Source organism: Microtus oregoni, unplaced genomic scaffold (assembly GCF_018167655.1).
Source record: "Microtus oregoni isolate MIOR12 unplaced genomic scaffold, Mior012 000020F_ref0000438, whole genome shotgun sequence".
Taxonomy (NCBI): domain Eukaryota; kingdom Metazoa; phylum Chordata; class Mammalia; order Rodentia; family Cricetidae; genus Microtus; species Microtus oregoni.
This window is the reverse complement of record NW_024543079.1, coordinates 24267201-24286929: the sequence shown is the minus strand read 5'-3', so window position 1 is coordinate 24286929 and position 19729 is coordinate 24267201. Positions and strand designations below refer to the sequence as shown.

The 19729-nt window shown below is 46.7% G+C and overlaps 1 protein-coding gene across 1 annotated transcript; it reads left to right on the top strand.

Annotated features, from left to right (window-relative positions):
• The first annotated feature begins 1978 nt into the window (after window positions 1-1978).
• Banf2 (BANF family member 2) lies at window positions 1979-11553 on the top strand. The gene is made up of 2 exons (XM_041670098.1): window positions 1979-2104; window positions 11407-11553. The coding sequence occupies exons 1-2, from the start codon at window positions 1979-1981 to the stop codon at window positions 11551-11553; spliced, it is 273 nt and encodes a 90-aa protein (XP_041526032.1).
• Window positions 11554-19729: the final 8176 nt, after the last annotated feature.

The following is a 19729-nucleotide window of genomic DNA, read 5'->3' as shown; positions in this document are numbered from 1 at the left end:
TGCTGCCATGAACAAGCCTCAAAGGTGGGATCAGTTGAGAAGAGAGGTTCAGACCAGTGCAGCAAGGAAAGTGGTTATGCTGGGACAAAGACCTTCTGCTCATAGAGCTAACGCTATGAGGCCATGAATATTCCCCAATTCTCCAGTTATGAGGATTTGACCCAGGGCCTTGGGAATGCTAGGCAAGGTGCTCGACCGTTTGTGCTAATTTGACTGAATTAAAAGGTGTCCAGAACTGGTGTCTCTGGGGTGTTTCCAGAGAAGATTGGCATGTAAAACAATGACGGGGCGGGGGCTGACCTGAATATTAGTGACCCCGTTTAGTTGGCTAGGGGCTTGGGCTGAATAAAGCTGGGTGAGAAGGAAGCCAGGGTCGTATATCTTTTTTCCTTTGAATGAGTATGACAAACTATCTGACAGACAGTTTCTGAAACTTTCCAGTTTACCAAGGCAGGAAAGGTACGATGGGAATAGCTCCTCGTGGGGGGAGCAGGTGGCTGGGATTCCTCGCGCTGTAGCTGACTGGAAAGCAGAGAATACAGGTTAGAACCGTGGTGGGTGGGACCTGCAAAGGCCCCAACCTTTGAGACCTAGTTTCTGCAGCCAAAGCCCTTCCTCCTAAAGGCTCCATGACCCTCAAAATAGGTACCCCAAGTTGGGGCCCAGGGATTCAAAATATGAGCTGGTGGGGGACATTTCAAACTATGACAGAGTCCAGAGCGTGAGGAGATTTTTGTTTGTCTATTTGTTTGCTGTTGGGCGGTTTCATTTGTTTTGTTTTAGCTTCTGGAGATCTATCCAAGGCCTTATGACCATCAGACAAGTGTCTTACTTCTGAGTACCACTCCCAGCCCCGGTGTGGACATCTCACAGGAGAGACTCAGAAAGAATATGGGCTGCTGCCAGCAGTCTTGATAAAGAAGTGGGGGCATTGCCTCGATTTACCACATTCAACCTCACCCTAGACTTATATAAGTATGACCAAAAATTATCAGGTGGCTAAGAGAAAGGAGAGATTAGCTGGGCAAAGAAAACAGTTCTTTTTTCTTTCTTTCTTTCTTTTTTTTAAAAATGTGTTTCTTGGTAGCATTTTCTTTGAAAACTTTCTATTTATCATTCTGGTGGCGGTGGGTCCATGTCACAGTATGCAGTGGAGGTCAGAAGGCAGCTTCATTTCTGTTGCCGTGACAGATACGAGGACAAGCAGTGGCACGAGGGGGAAGGGTTGATCCCGGCTTACACTTCCAGCTTCCTGTCCTTGAGGGGCCGTCCAGGCAGGAACTCAAGCAGCCGGGCACACTTAGTCCACAGTCAAGAGCAGTGCAGAGAAGAAAGAATGCACCCAGGCTCCCTGCCCGCTCGGCTAGCTTCCTCCTTTATATAGTCCAGCAACCGTTGCCTAGGAAACAGTGCTGCCCACAGTGGGCCAGGTCCTCCTACATTGATCAGCAGTGCAAACCCTTTAGACACACACGCCCATAGGCTAACCTGATCTAGCCAATGCCTCATTCAGGCTCTCTTCACGGGAGACTCCAAATTGTGGCAAGTTGACACTTAAAACTGAGCCACCACATCCAGGTTTAGAGGATTAAGCTCAGGTTGTAAGGCTGGTGGCCAGTGCCTTTACCCAGAGTCACCTGACCAGTGTGACAATCGTTTAAGTGTGCTGAGTGAAAACGTTGGCATACTTAGCCCTTGGCTCATCTTCCATTACCATGGGGCTGGACCAATCTAACTCATCCACAGCCATCAGCACACTACTTCTCCTCTATCCAGGTAGGAATGGAAGGGTTAAGACCTCCAGCACAGGACAGCACACCTGGCGTTTGAAAGCCCCCAGTAGATGCCGAAGGACAGATTCCAGTCTGCCATCTGTAGCCCTCCATCCCTTGGACGGAGAGACCTCCCCAGTGTCCACTGAAGGATGAGCAGTCGGACATCACCTAACACTTTCTCCTTCACCTGTCTGTTGCAGGAGATGGAGCACATGTCTCCCAGGCTGAAAACCTTCCTCTCTGAACCCATTGGTGAGAAGGATGTGGCCTGGGTGGATGGAATCAGCTATGAGCTTGCCATCAATTTGGTCACCAAAGGTTTCGATAAGGTGCGTTGTTTTTCCTTCTCTAACTCTTCTTCTTAGAGTTGTCTTTCCCTAGCCAGATGGCAGCTCCTGCCACATGTCCCAGTGAGAAGCCATCAGAGAAAAAAATAAAGCTGCCACTTGGCAGGATGCCAAGGGCTTCACCGCCACTGACCTCATGTGCTCAGGAGCCTCCCAGGCTTGTGGATGATGGCAAATAGAATTGTCTCTGTGCAGAGCGTCAAAGGCTGATGGGATCAGCTCAGTATTCAAACACTCAGGACTTGATAGAGACAGGCCTGCTACTGAAGTCCGGGACAGAACTGTCAGGACCAATGGTGAGTGTGCTCTCCACCTCCAGAAAAGGGCCCGTGGCTTTTTGCTTGCCTTTATAAGGGCACCAGCATGCCAATGGTATGTTGAGAGCCAGCAGCCTGGGTGCTCCACCTGGATAAGGAGATAAGAGTTATTCTAAGATTCATTCTGAGCCCAAGAATGGCTTCAGTGATGGCCAATGGGATTGGGATGGATTACTTACTTTCCATTTCTGTAACAAAATACTTGACTCTGTGGACTTTATAAAGAAAGGATTTCTGCTTAGCTAAAAGTTTTATAGATTAAAAATCCACTATGGGGTGACCTTATGTGTTTGGCCTCTGGTGAGGACCCTCCCAGCCACATTACAGCCTGACAGGATGGCAGGAGCTGGTATGAAGAGATCACAGGGTGAACTAGGAAGCCAGAGGGTGTAAAAGGACCCTCGAAGGACATTTGCTAAGCATGTCCTCCGCTGCAAGCTATATCCCCAAGGCCCTATTCATGCCCTTTTTATACAAATTGCTTTCTTAAGAACTAATCAGGATCCCATGATGCTCCCTTCCAAGGGCAATGCCATTAACATAATGACCAAGTTACTAATATAACAAAAGCATTAGAGTCCAGGAACTGTTGTCTGTGTATATGTGGCTGGCATTATATTTGTTTTGTGCCCAAATCCTAGCACCTGGGCCCATGGCTTCTGACTAACATGCTACACCGTGTCTGTTATTACATGTTGTGAACTCACCCCCCTTACGTAGCTAAGTGGAGATCCACTTTGTGGTACTATCAGAGTAGAGCCACATGGCTGAGGGGACTTGATGCTTGCTTCCCTGATAGAGGGGGAGGACCATTCTCAAGCAGCTAAGCAAAGGAGGCAAGTCTGACTAGGGGGAGAACTTTTTAATTAAATATCTTTTCCTTTAAAGAAATGATCGTTCTTTTCAATTTTTTTTTGCATTATTTATTTTTTTCTCCTGGTTGTGGTCAAATACCTAACACAAAGGAAGGTTTATTTGGGCTCACAGTTGAAAGCCATACAGTCATTATGATGGGGAAGGCGCCGTCCCTGGCATCGCCAGGAAGCAGGGGAAGGAGAATGCAATGCTCATCTGGCTTTCCCCTTTGCCCTCTTTCACTCTGCCTGGGCCTCCATCCATAGGATGACGCAATTCACATTCAGGGTGGGTTGCCCGGCATTCAGTTAATTGTCTCCTAAAACAGCTTCGCAGACAAGCTTGGAGGAGTGTCTTATAGGGGATTTCGGACAGTGATGCTTAAGCAACATGTTCCTCTACCGTGTGTAGTACACACAGTATGAAGTGTGCCCAGTACATTTGCACATAGACAGATATGCTCATGTGCCCACCACCTAGGTCCAGGGACTCTGAACACTTGCCAACTCCCAGCCGGCCTCCAAGACCTCCCAGCCAGAGCGAACCCCATCCCCAAAGATGCCCATTGTTCTGTTATCTACGTTTCTATAATTGTGAATTTCTCTTTATTGTTCCTTTATGCTCACTATTTTTTGTTTTGTTTTGTTTTTCAAGACAGGGTTTCTCTGTTGCTTTGGAGCCTGTCCTGGAACTAGCTCTTGTAGACCAGGCTGGCCTCGAACTCACAGAGATCCGCTTGCCTCTGCCTCCCGAGTGCTGGGATTAAAGGCGTGCGCCGCCACCACCTGGCTACTGTTCACTATTTTAAAAATACTCTTATTGAGGTATAATTGTGTACAGCGATTTTATCTTTTTGTCACATAGTTCTATGACTTTGGTTTGTTTCGTTCTTTTGAGATAGGGTCTTGCGGGTCTTGCTGTGGGATTCAGGCTGGCCTGAAAGTCACTGTGTAGCCTAGGCTGGCTTCAGACTTCTACCTCATTCTCCTGTATATTACAGACATGTGCCGCTACACACAGCAGTTCGGTGCACTAAAAAGGCATGGCCAGGTCGCCTCGGAAAAGAGCGGCCTCAACTCCCCAGCCATTTCCTGTGCCTTGAAACTCAACATCCTCTTCCCTGCCAACTTCTGCTTTGTTTTGTGGCCCTGTAGCTTGGCCCTCTCCGCCTCAACTCTGTTCGAAGTAAGGATTAGAAGTACAGAGACAGATGTGGAATGTTGGAATGAGGGAATAAATGGACATTTTTCGGTTTGACTCTGGTCCGCACACACAGGACTACAGGGAGTACTTATGGACATCTTGGTCCACAGACAAAAGATGTCTCAATGCTCATGACCAGCTGACCAGCATAGTGTCCAGCATTCCAGTCAAGGCCCTGGGCATTCCCAGAGCTACTGACTCCTGACACTGAGAGGCGCTGGTAATTGTCGGCCTTTGTTTTGAGTTTCTTTACCTTGAAAGGTCAGTACAAATGGAGGCCTGACAGATGTGGCTTGCCCAGCACCTCAGAGGACCTGGGTTCCTTATCCGACACCACATTAAGATATAACACAACACAAGTAAAGTGATAAAATCAGGCAAAATAAAAATGCAGAGCAGAGGCTTTGGCAGTTGGCTCTCTGAGGTCCCCAGTGGGAAGGAGAATGGCCCTACTCATTGTACTGCCAAAAACAATACAAGAAGATTCATGCACTTATACCCAGCAGGAAGGGCTTAGATTAAGAAGATTTGGTAGTTATATTCCACATCAGCTCCTGAGACCCATCAAACCCTGACTGGGCCCATCAGAGTACCCAGGAGGATGCACAGGTGTGTCACCTACAAGACGAACAAATGCATCAGGACACTGATGGGTCTGTGGGCACAGTCAGAATGGCAGCATCCAGATAAGCAGATCCCATAAGGCAGGGATCTCAGGGCTAGTTGATAAAAATGCAGCCCATGGGGGTATTCATTTTCTGCCCACAGGGGAGCTGTATACATGGAGGTCTTTCAGGGCCTCATCCCATCCTCTGTCTTTACCAGCCTCTGTTGTACGGCCATCATTTTCTTCCTCTTCTCTCCCTAGACTAAGTTCTCATCTTTGCCCTAAACAAACGTTGCCTCAGGGGCCATACTTGTTCGCAAAACATTCTCGGCATTTCCCCAGCTGACTCTCTCAGCTCATACCTGCTTGCCTCGGCTCTTTACTTGGTCACCTGCTCTCTCCAAAGCTACCAGGCTGCTGAATGCAGAGAGCAAGAAGTCATTAATAAGACAGCAAGGATGCCCTCACACATTTATCTCTCTGGGGGTGTGGCCTGAATTGGGCAGATATCTACCCTCTTACCAGTCCTAATGCCTTCTCCCCTGCCCCAGTGCTGAGCTTCCATCTCTTTAGCAGATGGCTAGCCATGAAGAAGGGGGATGTGTGTCTCCTCTATCCCCCAGAGCCTTGACTACAGAAGACAGACTACTGCTCTACCCCTCATGGTTAAACCATGATTTTTAAAACTCTTAATTCATAGGGTGGAGGACTGTGTGTTTGTAGTCTCAGTGAGCTGGGAGACGGAGACAAGAGAGTTATTTCAGCATATAAACTCAAGAGCAGCCTGTGCAACACAGTGAAGCCTGACTTCAGAAAGAAAACATGGGCTAGCTGGGGAAAGGGCTGAAAAGGTAAATTATTTGCCATGCCTGTGTATGATCTCCTGAACTCATGCAAAGCCTAGTATATTGGCGTATGTCTATAATACATACAGACAGCAAGTTGGGGGGCAGAAACAGGAGTCACCTGTCTTACACAGTGACAAACAAGACTCTGTCTCAAAACTGGAGGGCAATGATTGACACTTGAGGTTGTCCTTTGACCTCCACACATGTGTGCTATAGTACATAGGTGCCCACACGCACGCCTTCTACACCAGCTTGTTCTCTCTTGCTCTTTCTCTCTCTCCCCCTTTCTTCCTTCTTTCTCTCTCACACAAGTTTTTTCTTTATAAAGAAAGCATTAACTCTTGACTCACCTGAACCTTTTCAAGGGACTCAGAGACCAAAAAAAAGTGGCAAGTCATTCTGGTTTCTCAGCACCTGCTGTTCACTGGGGAAACCAGCTTTGGCCTGAGGACCTAAATGCAAAATGGTAGCTACTGATCCTCTGTCTGCTAAGACCTTGTCTGCATGGAGATGAGTTAAAAAACATCAAACATGCTCTTTGATGCTAAAGTCTTCCCCTAAGAAGGAATGTGAAATGTCTCATAACATTTTTTATTGATTACATACTGAAATAATATTTTTGAAAATATGGAAGAAAACAAAGTATATTATCAGAATGCATTTCATCTTTTTTTTTTCTTCTCCCTTAGTCCTTCTATGGCCTCTAGAAGATTAAAATTACTTATGTGGCTGGCTCCTTTACTATTTCTCCTAAACAATACTGGTCAAATTTAAACATGGCAAGAGAGCTGCTAGGTAGAAAGGGACACTGTGAGTGGAAAACCCATCACACACATGGTGTCGGACCTGTCACAGCCAGGATGGAGCTACATCTCCTGACCCATTGTCTCCCACACATAGTCAGACTGTGAGCATGAGCATCTATGAACCCACCCTCTTCCAACCTGAGGTCCTTCAAATGGCCAATCTAATCCCAAAGTCACTTTGTTGTAATATGAAGAGAGGCCAGAAGGCTGAACTCAGGACCAGGAGACCCCAGGACTTCCAGTTGCTGCCTTGTTCATGTCCCCAGGTTTCTGCTGAGAAACCCAATTTCTCCTGTCCTCTGCTGACACTGGGCCCTACCATCTGACATATGAACCTTGCAAGGGACCAGTCATTTAAGTTTGGACATTACTCTGCATAGCATGGTGAGATAAAATACAAGAGATCCATTGAAAGCTGAATTTTTAAAATAAATAAATAAATAATGTAACAATATGAGCATGTCAGCACTCAGGAGGCAGAGACAGGCGGATCTCTGTGAGTTCGAGGCCAGCCTGGTATACAAGAGCTAGTTCCAGGACAGGAACCAAAAGCTACAGAGAAACCCTGTCTCGAAAATCAAAAAAAAAAAAAGACAATATGAGCATGTCTTGGGAGCATAGAGAAGAGATAGTAGGGCCAGAACCTGCTATGGATTGAGCAGTCACACCAAAGGCTCAGTACTTTAAGCCTGGAGTGACGGAGAAACAGCAGGTTTGCAAGGTCGCTCCTAGATTTGTCTACTGAAGACCCAAGCATGCATACTTGTTGAAAGGAAACCAGAAAGGTCATACAGTCACAACAGTGCCTTGCAACAATGGGAGGCACACTGTGTACTGGGGCTCGGGAACTGTTGATCGAGGGCAAGGGAATTTGCTAGGAGCCTGATCATAAGAGAACCCATGATAGCTCATCTCAGTCTGACAAGGCCAGGTACCATGATGAAGGTTCAACATTTCAATGAGTACTGATTAGGGCCAGCTACCTAGTGTGCATGGCCCAGCACAGAATGACAAGATGAGACCTTTTGTTTACATGTATTAAGGCTTAGCACTTCCCAGTCTGGGCTAAGATCAACTGTAAATGTATTAAGACAGCATAGCCTTAAAAGAGGTCTACGGATATTCTTTGGGCAGTATCCCAGGCAACTCCATGGATCAGCCTCTGTGCAGATCCAAATAGCTGCAGTTTAACCAGGTACCAGTCATAAGAGACCAGGTCACACAGCGTGGGGGAAGACCCTGGCAGAGTTTCCCTGTGTGGACTTGGAGCTGAGAGCAAGTCTGCCTTTGAGTTACCATCTGTTACTCCCAGGCTGTGGCATGGCCCCTGGCCAGGGTGATAGAGGTAGAAAGTCCTGCCTGGAGTGTCTGTGTTTCTGTCCCACCCTCCTTACCTCAGGGTTTCTGGTTAGGGGTTCATTTTCTGGAGGTAGCGGGGAAACCAAGAAGGCATTGGACAGGGGCCACAACAAGAGCCATGGACTCCCCCTTCACTCAGGAGCAATATTAAGTTCTCCAGGATAAAGTAAGGCAGTCCATCTCTGTGCTCTCTGGAAGATGCCAGCGTGGGACTCCAGGGAAAGCCCAGAAGGAGGGAGGCTCAGATTGCAACTTGGCTCAGAGACCCTTCTGCCTGCCCCGTTCCTGGAAAGCTTGCCTGGGCCCTGCCTGCCACGCATTCCTGGGCTTCCTGGCTGCTGAGCCCTGCAGGCTGCAAAGGCTCTGATTGCCACACCAGCTGAGGCCGCAGCCAGCCTCAGAAACAGGCAGGGGATGTCTTTGCCTCCAGACTAGACTACAGATGTCTGGGATATGGAAGAGCAGGGTGGGCAGAGGAGGGAGTCTCAACTTCTCAGGAGTTCCTTATTTGGGACACCATCTAAAGAATAGGTGGGCAGGGCACCCATGAGGATCAAATGGGTTGGTTTAAGAGGGTGGCTTGCCAAAGGGCTCAGAAGTATCTCTAGCTGTTTGTCATTCTTCCTCCTGGCGCTGAGGACCAAATCAAGGCCCTTGTACTTTTGAGGGAGCTGAGCCCCTAAGCCCGACAGCATGTCGTGACAAATCTCACGGATGTTTCTCCCTGTGTGAGCTCTAAGTGCACCCTGTAAGGCTCACCTAGGCACACCAACAAATGCAGCACAGGCCTCAGTGAACGCTTAGTGAACGCCAGTGCTTCAAAATACTGACTTAAACCCACCTCAGCAAAATCCACCAGTGAAAACGGGAGGATACTGATAAAAAAGGAGATCATGCTAAGACGCTGGGTTTTGGTTTTCTATTTTTAAAATAAAGCTGTGCCTTAAAAATCACTCCAAGTCCAGAGCTCCTTTCTCTTTTCAACTACTGGCCAGTATCTAAAATTAAACCCTGGGCGGGGGAGCTCAGTGGTAGATTGTTCGTCTAGTGTGTGCAAAGCCCTGGGTTTAATCCAGCTCACTACAAATAATAAAGTAAAGCCTACACACTATAATGCTCAAGCACCTTGTGACTAGGCTTCAGCTTTTATTTGATTTCATACACACGCACACACACACATCCACAGCACACACACATTCCCTTTGATTATTATGAAATATGCTTTGTTTTATGTAATGAAAAGTCAACACACAGCCAACAGTAGGTTTTCCTGGGAAGGGCCCAGAACTTGGAGGTGTGGATGGAAGCTAACTCTCCTTCACTCTAGACTAGAGAGCCCTTGAGCCAGGCCCCAGTGATGGATACATACTGTGACCTGAAATCTAGCCTCCGCCGTACAGTGGTTATCTCCAGTCATGGCTCTATTCCCCTGTTCCTTGCTAATAACAGGAAGATGTGAAGATGTCAGGGGAAAGTAGGCAGAAAATTCCTGACGGCGAAATTGCTATAGAACCAGAAAGCAGGGTGGACTTAATGTATATGCCTTATATGTGTCTTGACATTTTTCCTTTCTGGGGTGTGTGTGTGTGTGTGTGTGTGTGTGTGTGTGTGTGTGTGATGTGTGTTACATACACATGGGTGTGGAGTAGGATGTCAGCTGCTCTGCTCCACCATTCTCTAACTTTCCTGAGACAGGGTTTTCACTGACTCTGTAGCTAGGCAGTTGGCCAGCAGGCCCCAGCAATCTCTGACCACACAGTGCTAGGGTTAGAGGTACATGCACGACCACAGCCAGCTTTTTATGGGGGTACTCAGGACTTGAACTCAGGTCCTTGTGCTTGCAGAGAAAACGTTCTTCTCACTGAGCCATTTCCCCAGTCTTTAATTTTTTCTAAATTAAGTTTTAGAGTTAGCATACAAAATAAGGGCTTCTGTGGTGACATTTCTGTACATCAGTGCCATTATACTTTGCTCATGTGTTTTTTTTTTTTAATCCACAGACATTTTCGGGAATTATATTATCAGGAGTTTCCAGAGAAACAGGACCGGGAGACTATATATAATTATTAGAGGAGATTTGTTTATTATCTATTTTCACACAATTAGAGCCTCCACCTTGGCTGTCCACAGGCTGGAAAGACAGGGAAATTGGAAGCTTGTAGCTCAGTCTGTGAGGTGGAAAAGCTCATTCAAAGAGAGAAAGAGGCCAGTGATACAGCTCCAGTTTGAGACTTGGGAAGGGAGTTCAAGGTTAAGCATGATTTACATCATAGGTGCTATTCCCACGGGGATGGCTCTCCTCGGCATTTGTGTCTTCCCCTGCCTTCCCATTTGACACCCTCATGGGCAGGGCAGGGCAGCCCTGTGCCTCTGGCCCTGCAAATCTCCTTTCCACTGAGTTACTAAGATCACACAGGTAGTTTGCAAAGCCAACTGGATGCTACTCGATCCTTCACCTGCCAGCCTCATCTGCAGTTCTAGAGTGAGGAAGATTTCTCAGCAATATCTGGAAATTCTTATGATTGCTCTGTCTTGGAAACTGGGGAAGGGGCTACTGGCATCCTGGGGATAGCATGGAGGCTGTTAAATGTCCTGCAGTGCACAGGACAGTTCCCATGACGCAGAACCATCCAGCATACCAGTAGTGTTGAGGTTGAGGTGCCCTATATTCCAGCTGTTGAGAAAGCAGTGGGCTAGGGAGTCACACTCTAGCTTGGCTTTTGTGTGTTTTGAAGAAGGAACTACTTGAACAGCAGATGTAGCTCATTGGTAAAGTATTTGCCTAGCACACACAAGACACTGGGTTTAGTCCCCATTGCACACATATACACATGCCACCACCACCAAAGGAGAGATTAAATGACAGGCCTAAAAGTAGCTCAGAGGTATGTTAGTCACCTACCCATTATCCCCCCAAAACAGTCTTTGACCCGACCTCATCTAGGAGCCTATTAGAAATGGGGAGTCTCGAACCCTGCCCTAGTTTTAGATACTAAGTCAGAACCTTCTCTTTTACAAGATCCCAGAGAATTTTTTCAAGTTTGAGGACAAGGCCTAGTGGTCACTGCAGGACGACAGACCTTGGCCCAGGTCTGAGAGACACATGTAATTAACTTGACCTCACCTTTCCCCAGGGTTTGTCAGGAGTTGACCTGACAACCAACCCCTCTCATCTGACCCACACCCCAACCTTTGGTTGTCAACCGAGTACCGATGGTGGCGGGAGGGCAGGCACTTCCGAGTGGGATTCTGATAACCCCATCTTTCTCCTACACGTTCTTCTTCCCAGGCCTATATCCTGCTGGGACAGTTCCTTCTCATGCACAAGAACGAGGCAGAGTTCCAGAGGTGGCTCATTTGTTGCTGTGGGGCCACAGAGCATGAAGCCCGCCAAAGCTCCACCTGCCTGAAGAAGTGGTGTTCCTACTTCCTGTAAACACCCGGGGCCTGGCCGCTCTACCCTAAATAAACGACACAGTCACCGCCTACACCCAGGATCCAAATTGTCGCTTGTGTTTCTAATTTCCTTATCATTTGTGTATGAGTGTATGAGTGTGTGTGTGTGTGTGTGTATGTGTGTGTGTGATGGATACCTGTTGGGAGAAGTGCTGATTGACCCCAGAAGTTGACACAGCTGTCTCCTCCTATTGCTTTCCACCCTTAGGCTTTCAGACAAGGCTCTCACTGCACTTGGAGCTCACTAATTTGGCAAGGCTAGCGGGCCATCAAGGATGAGGAATCCTCTTGTATCTGGACATGTGCCGCCATACCAGATTTCACTGGATGTGGGTGCCATGGATCCAAACCCAGGGCCTCTCTCATGTTTGCGTGGTATCGTAGTTAGAGTTTCTATCGCTGTGAAGACACACCATGACCACAGCAACTTTTATAAAGGACTCGCTTACAGTTTCAGAGGTTTAGTCCATTATCATCATGGTTCCCGTGGTCACTGTGTACATGGTAACACACAGGCAGACGTGGTGCTGGAGAGGTAGCTGAGAGTTCTACATCTGCATCAGCAGACATCAGGAAGAGAATGTCACGCTGGGCACGGCGTGAGCATGAGAGACCTCAAAGCTGGCCTTCATTGACACTTCCTCCAACACAGCTCCTAATAGTGCTACACCCTATGGGACTATGGAGGACATTTTTATTCAGACTACCACACGTGACACTTTCCTGATTGAATCATCTCCCCAACTTTTACACGCTTACACACACTTACACACACATACACACACACTTTAATTTTTTTAATATTTACTTTTTTTTAATTTTTGAGACGAGTCTCCCTCGTTTAGAACTCATTATGTAGCCTCAGCTGGCCTCCAGCTGCTGAGCTGTGAGTACAGGCATGAGCTGCCATATGTATTTTCCTTAAAGATGCATGAGCATCACAAGGGTTTATGAATGTAATAAAACAAGAAAACCCAAATTCACTTTGAAACACACCCGGAAAGCTCCATCACTCGCTTCAGATGACATAAAGCCAAATCGAGTGCTCCAAAACTTACGTGACCTATGCATAGTTTTAAAAATGAACATTGAAGCTTCAGTTGGTGTCTTAGCCGCTACCTATTGCTATATAGCAAGTTACCCCAGTACACGGCAGCTTAAAACAAACACCAATTCTGCTACAAGCGGAGTAAGCTGGCAACCAGAATCTTGAACGGGGTGGGAAGGGTGGCAACTGTGCGGTGCAGATCTAGAAACATTTTTGCCCCCAGAGCCCCCACAAAGGGGGAAGGAGGCCGACAAGTCCCAAAAGCTGACCTGGCATGCTTGCGGTGGTACACCTGCCCTGCACACTGTGATATAACAATACCAGTTTTAAAACTCTGAAATACTTCAAACTTGGATTTCTCCTTCTGGAATGTTCCAGATTGAGGGGCTTCAAATGAGCAATCGGCAAATAGTCTTAAATCTGAATTCTAAAATTGGAAACACCATTTCGGACTTCTCAGCCTATGTACAAGGTCCTAAGGGATAGGACCCTGAAGGTGACTCAGCTGGTTTGGTCACATGGGGTCATCGACTGTTAGCTTGGGTAGTAGCTTCCTCTAAGACGAGGGTGGAGGAGCCATCTCTAAGGAGGCTCCTTCTCATGGCTGTTGGCTGGAGGCCTCCATTCCTCATCACTGGGCCTTCCACAGGGCTGCTCATGGTACGGCCTGTGAAGACAGGAGAGAGGGAACACAGAGGCAGAGACAATACCACCCTGCTTCCTGTCACCTAGCCTCTGACTCATGCTACGTCTCTTCTGCCGGATTTCAGAGTCTAGATTTTAGAAACAAGTCATTAAGCATCCGGGGAGCCATCCCTCTTCCTTGAGACAGCAAAGAAGGCAGACATGTTTGTAAGGCTATCGCTGTGGAGGATTTTAGGTACAACTCCACACAGTGAAGCTTGTCTTTTAGAATGGTCCTGCCTCTCCGTAAACATCCCCTCCCCCACTCCCAGCTCCTGGTAGCTACAAGATGATTTTCTGTCAAAGTTTTGGCTTTTCTAGAAATTCATGTAAATGGAATAACACGGTGTGTAGCCTTTTCAGGCTGGCTTTTTAAATTCAGCATAATTCAGCTGATGCTAATCTGCTACACGGGCTTTTGAAACTGAAAGGTTTTAACTCAACGTTGTTGATGCCTTTTCCTGCTGGCATTCACTCTTCCAATAAAGTTCAACAGTTTCTCCTAGGACATAGGCTCTCTGGCTGCAAGAGCAGTCTACAGAGATAGAAGAAGGAAGAGTACAGTCAACAACCAGAGGGACCCGTGGATGGATGAAGTCAGTGGAAAACAGTGTCCTTGTGGTCTGGACAGGGCAGCTGTACGACAGGCACCCCAGTAGGGCCAAACTCCACTTATCCAAAGTAGCCATTTTCTCTCTGATGCCCTGCATCTACACCCCTCTCTTCCCACTTCACACCCTGCAGAGAGTGACTCCTGGGATCCCTCCTGTCTTAGCGTTCTTTTTTTTTATTAATTTATTTATTTATTAAAGATTTCTGTCTCTTCCCCGCCGCCGCCTCCCATTTCCCTCCCCCTCCCCCAATCAAGTCCCCCTCCCTCATCAGCCCAAAGAGCAATCAGGGTTCCCTGCCCTGTACAACATCTTGACAAATGCAGCTTAAGAGAGGAAGGGTTTATTTGGCCTACAGGTCCAGATGACCGTTTATCTGGAAGGTTCGCAGCTGAAGCAGGGGCGTGAGCTGCTTACATTGCCCCCTCAGTCCAGGAGAGAGTAATGTATACATGTAGCTTCCTCTCTCCACTTAAACAGTCTAGGATCCCAGCCAGGGAATGCGGCCACCCACAGTGGGCAGGTCTTCCCATCTCAATGAACACAAGAAAATCTTCCACAGGCTTTCCCAGCCGCCCATCTGGCAGTGAGTCTGGCTTCTGTTGGGTTGACACAATTCACCATCATCCCTCCTTTCTCCCCTGTGCATCCCAAAATATTGAAATTTAGTGTGTGAGTCTGCTTCTCAGAGAAGCCAACCTAAGACAAGAGTGTTGGCAATTAACTTTATTTTGTCAAGAAAAGTAGAACTAAAAAAAAAAAATACTGAATCTTGCTGAATTCCTTTCATCATTAGACATAGTGATACATTTCTAAATCAAGGTCTTACAGGCACGAAGATGGAGTTCAATGGTGGAGTGTTTGCCTAGCGTGCATGAGACCTTGGTTTGAGGCCAAGCAAGAAAATTTATTTTCTTGGTTAAAAACTCAAAGTGTTGGGGAGCAATAACTCAGCTGTTAAGAGCACTTCTTCCAGAGGTCCAGGTTCGAGTCCTAGCACCCCCATGGCACCATCTGTACTCCAGTCCCAGGGGATTCAGTGCCCTCTCTGGCCACTCTGGGCAGCAGTCGTGTATGTGGTGCACGTATTTACATGCAAGCAAAAACACTCATACACGTAAAAATAAAGGTTGAAAAGTTCAAATTATGACATGAAGGAGAAATAGTATCATTGGGTTTCAACTCCAGTTTTTAATGATTGATGAGGCGAATTCCCACTATAAAAGTAAAAAGAAATATATTTAATTTCTTCCCCAATTCATTTTAATTGGTTTTATTGATACTTCCAATTTCTTTAAGTTTTATAACATTTACAGTCTTCCCATAAGCATAATCGCTTGTATATTTCAGCACTTGTCAATTTTTGTTAGTGCCAGAATTTTCAAGGTCACAGCTTTGTCATCCCAAATTCTTTGATGCTCTTCTGAGCTGTCCCATATCAGCCAGCTCAGGCAGAGCTGTACTGTTACAATCACCTCAAGAGTGACTTGGCCAGCAAAGATTGACTTCTCTTTCATGTTATAAGTCTGTTACATGTCATCAGGAGAGCGGCCCCCATCATCACTCTGTAACTTAGGTGGTTGGAGATCCCTTCTTTAGGCATGCTCTTGCATGATAACCACAACAGAAAGGATAAAAGAAAGGCCAGGGTAAAGCCTCTCCTGGGAAGTTGTACATCCTACACGTACTCATACCTCATGGTCCAAATGAAGCATGATGAATTAAAACTCAGAGAAATTGGGGTTCAACCTGAAGATCTGAAAAGCAAAGCAGCCAGTCACTGGCTCTTACCTCGACCTCAGTCCAAAATGGCGATCCTGCCTCCAAGAATCTTAGAATGAGACTGTGTGTTGAGAGTTGTTTCCTCCTGTTTTATAATCCCCTCTAGGGCTGGGATTAAAGGTATACACCACCCAGTTTCTATAGCAACTAGTATGGCTACTGGGATTAAAGGTGTGTGTTACCATTACCTGGTCTGTAAGGCTGACCAGTGGGGCTGTTTTACTCTCAGATATTCACACACACTTTATTTATTAAAATACAATTTAAATGCCACTACACCCAAAGCAGCTCATATACCCCCCCCACACACCTCTAAAGAAAAGATAGGTCTTTTCTGAATTCAGAAGAAATGGGAAGGCTTAAAGATCACACTCATCAAGACTGATATCAATTAAGCTCTTTATATTTTTCCCAGAATGTCTCACTGATGACCTTTCTGACCTTATATGTTGGGATATATCAACAAGAGCCTGCCCACTCCAGTGTCTCTTCCTTTGTTTTTTCCATGGAGAAAATAGGAGTTAAGCAGCTTTGCCTTCTGAGACCCCAGGGACTGACCATGCAGTCAGCCATGCCCATCCTTGGAATAATTCCCCAGTAATGGTCATGTATTTAGAAGTCACTCGTTTGGAAGACAGGAGCTGATTGACTCCAAAGGAAAAGAAATGGTGGTTGTACCTCAGTATATTTCCACTTCCCCCAACACTGCTGAAATGCATCCCTTGGACCAACAATATCTAGAATCATATAGGGGTGGTAGGGAGATGAGAAGCCTAAAGAATATGAGGTCATCAAAACTAGAGGGCTTCTACAGAAGGACCCTATATAGTGAAGGTAAGAGTGGCTCCTTCCTGTATAACATGATTTGTAAGATAGCAGAGTGAATAATAAGATTCCCCAAACCTTATTCAAGGCAAGGAATTTCCTTCATCTCTAATTCATTATCTTGTACTGATTTTCTTGTCTTCTTTATAGGTAAAATCAATGGCCTACATTCTTCAGCAAAAGTATCCAGTCTTCACTTCTATTAGAAGCCTGCCTTTGTCACGTAATCTTGCAATCCCATCTAGAAGCAGAAGGTGATTTCCATCCTGTTGACTTACTCACCTGGCTATGTGAATTGCCTTGGCCAATGATATGGGGCTGCCATGATGCCACACCCATACTGAGGATTCTCTCGCATTAATGTCCCCTCTCTTGTACCCCTACAGACACCCAGAGAAGAACTATTGCCTTAAGTAAGAATTGGTTCTTTGTCGTGGGCCCCAGAATGAATCTCAGGTGGGTCTGAGCTGACCCTAACAATTAGCAAGGACCAAAGGCCTACCAGGCTGCAGCAGCTACCCATGTAGCCCTATGTGGACCAGTCAATCCTTCACTGGCTCACAGATGAATCAAGGCTTGCGATGTACGGCAGCTGGTGTTTGGGGCAGTTGGCTCTGCAGCAATGTCCAACTGACACCTTCCTTCTAGTCCAGAACGATTGAGTCTACCCTGCCAAAGTCCAAACACACCTTCACCTGAAGAGTCCAGGGCCAGGCAAAGAATACTGTTTTCAGAGCTAGTAGGATATGGCTCTGAGTTCTGCCACTGCTGACCACCGCCTCATCCCAGGAGAATTACTCAACTTCACTGAACCTCAGGTTCCTCCTCCCCAAACTAAGGGCAGGACTGTAGTGGTGTTTTCTTTACTCTTTCCCCTTGTTGGAATGCCAAAATGTAGTTGTTTGTTTTTACTTTTTTTTTTAACTCTTGTTTTTCGGGAAGACCCACCACCCAACTCCCCACCAAGTATACACAGAGTCTTATTCTTACGTATCAATGCCCGGCCTTAGCTTGACTTGTTTCTAGCCAGTTTTTCTTAAATTATTCCATCTCCCTTTTGCCTCTGGACTTTTATCTTTAGCCTATATATCTTTCTTTTCTTCTTACCCCACGATTTGCTGGGTGACTGGCCCCAAGAGTCCTCTTCCTTTTGCTCCTCTCTCTCTCTCTTTCCTCCCAGATCTCTCCTCCTATTCTCTCTGCCTGCCAGCCCTGCCTTTCCTTTCTCCTGCCTTGCTATTGCCCATTCGGCTCTTTATTAGACCATCAGGTATTGTAGATGGGCAATGAATCAAAGCTTCACAGAGTTAAACAAATGCAGCATAAACAAAAGCAACACATCTTTACATCATTAAATAAATGTGCCACAGCATACACAAATGTAGCACACCTTAAAATAATATTCTACAACACAAGACAGTATGTTAATATTGCTGCCTCACACAGTGGATCAATGCAAATAGCATATGTAAATTACACGGTGCAGACAGGATGAAATAAAAGGCCTACTGTCTTCTCTGGTCTCCTTGGAGCTCTGGTGTCCTAAGGGCCTGCTCCTCTCGTGGTCCTCAGGAAAGAATGAACAGCTGTGTGCTAGTAGAGACCCCAGAGAGCAGTTTATTTGTTCTAGGCCAGATCTTCTCCAGCCTCTGAGCCCCAAACCACATGACCCTTAGGCCCTGCACGCTCTTTAATGTGTGGGAAGGAAGGACAGCAGATGAACGTCAAATGTGTTCAGATTTTAACTAGCTCTGTGGAGTCACACTAGTCCTTTGTCTCCAAAGGTGTTTTAAAGGACACACCAGGAGTGGCTTACCTGCGGGTCCTTATCCAGCCAATGGTGTCTCTTGACAGGGTGGTGAGTCCATGATTTGAGAATGGTGCTGTCTGAGAGCTTTGCCCAGCATCTGAAGCAGTAAGATGTCTGTGAGCTGGAGAGCTCTGATCTCCCTCTTGGTCCTGGATCTGGTCAGTGGATTTGGATTTGGCCAGGAGTCAATGATTTTGATTAGAATTTATTAAGTATCTAAGGTTCAAAGTATGGTTAATTGCTGAGGTCAGAGTTTCTGGCTTCCGGGAGCTGAATAGCAATGTGGGGATGAATAAGAGATGGATGGAAGCCCAACAAGGACTTAGTTTGAACCTCACCCCAGAAGTAATCCTCAGGTAAGAGTCCTACAGGGGTGTAAATATGAGGGATACCCCAGGAAACGGAGGTCAGAGCAGGAACATAACCAGAGGGGAAGGTAGTCAATAAAAGGGTCTTGCCACTACTTATCAGTGTGGGCAGGAAAAGCGTACCCTGAGGAGCAATTCCGGCAACTTTCAGAGAGTCAGCCGGTGACGTGACCCCACCCTGGGGCAGCCACACTCAATCACCAGTCACTGGTGGTGGCTGATCCCAGGACCTGAGCATCTCACTGGGGAAATGTACCTCACAGGAAAGACAAAGGAACCCAGGGGCTGGCCACTGCCAAGAACTCAAGAATGGGGAACATGGTGGCACCTGAGGTTTCTGCCTTGGGTGTGTTATGAAGACAATGGGGCTTAATACTGAGACAGAACCCACCCCTTGCCACAAGTTATATTATCTCTGCAAAGCCTCCCTTTGGTCCTGCTGGGTGGGTGCAAAATGGCTATGGATGTGTCTATTCACATAATAGGAAGGTGGAGACTCCTGGGACCTGGTCAAAACTCTATTCACAGTGGCCCTGACAGTCAAAACATTACAATGTACAGCACTGTGTCTTGTCACTCAAAGAAGTGACATTTAAGCTTAGTGTTAAAAGAAGGTCCCACTTGAATAAGCAGAAATTAAGGAAGGAAGAAGGGGAGGGAAAAGGAGAGAGAAAAGCAGTAGGGGCAGAGTGGGCCATGGAGGGGGCAAAAACACAACCCAGTTGATTCACTCCAGGTCTTCCTAACACCAAAGTTGTCTGCTGCCTGCTAAGCCCCCTTTGTGGTAGGGACTCATTTGGTGACCTAGAGATGCTTTCAGGGACACTAGGGTGGTGCTCATAGGAACAGACAGAAATCCGAATGGATGAGGATATCTACAAAATGCTAATGAGGCCAAGAGTATCATTTAACTGGGGGAAAAGCTCAGGGAAGAGCCTGTGCAAAGGCCCTGGGGCGAGAGCTCAACTGATGAGTCCAGAGATGAGCAAGGCAAAGGGGAAAATTAGGAACAGGTTGTGTAGGTCCTG

Excerpts from the sequence above, each read along its gene's own strand:
- Banf2 (XM_041670098.1), top strand. The coding sequence starts at position 1,979 with ATGGAGCACATGTCTCCCAGGCTGAAAACCTTCCTCTCTGAACCCATT. Across the intron at positions 2,105-11,406 it reads TCACCAAAGGTTTCGATAAG|GCCTATATCCTGCTGGGACA; the intron begins GTGCGTTGTTTT and ends TCTTCTTCCCAG.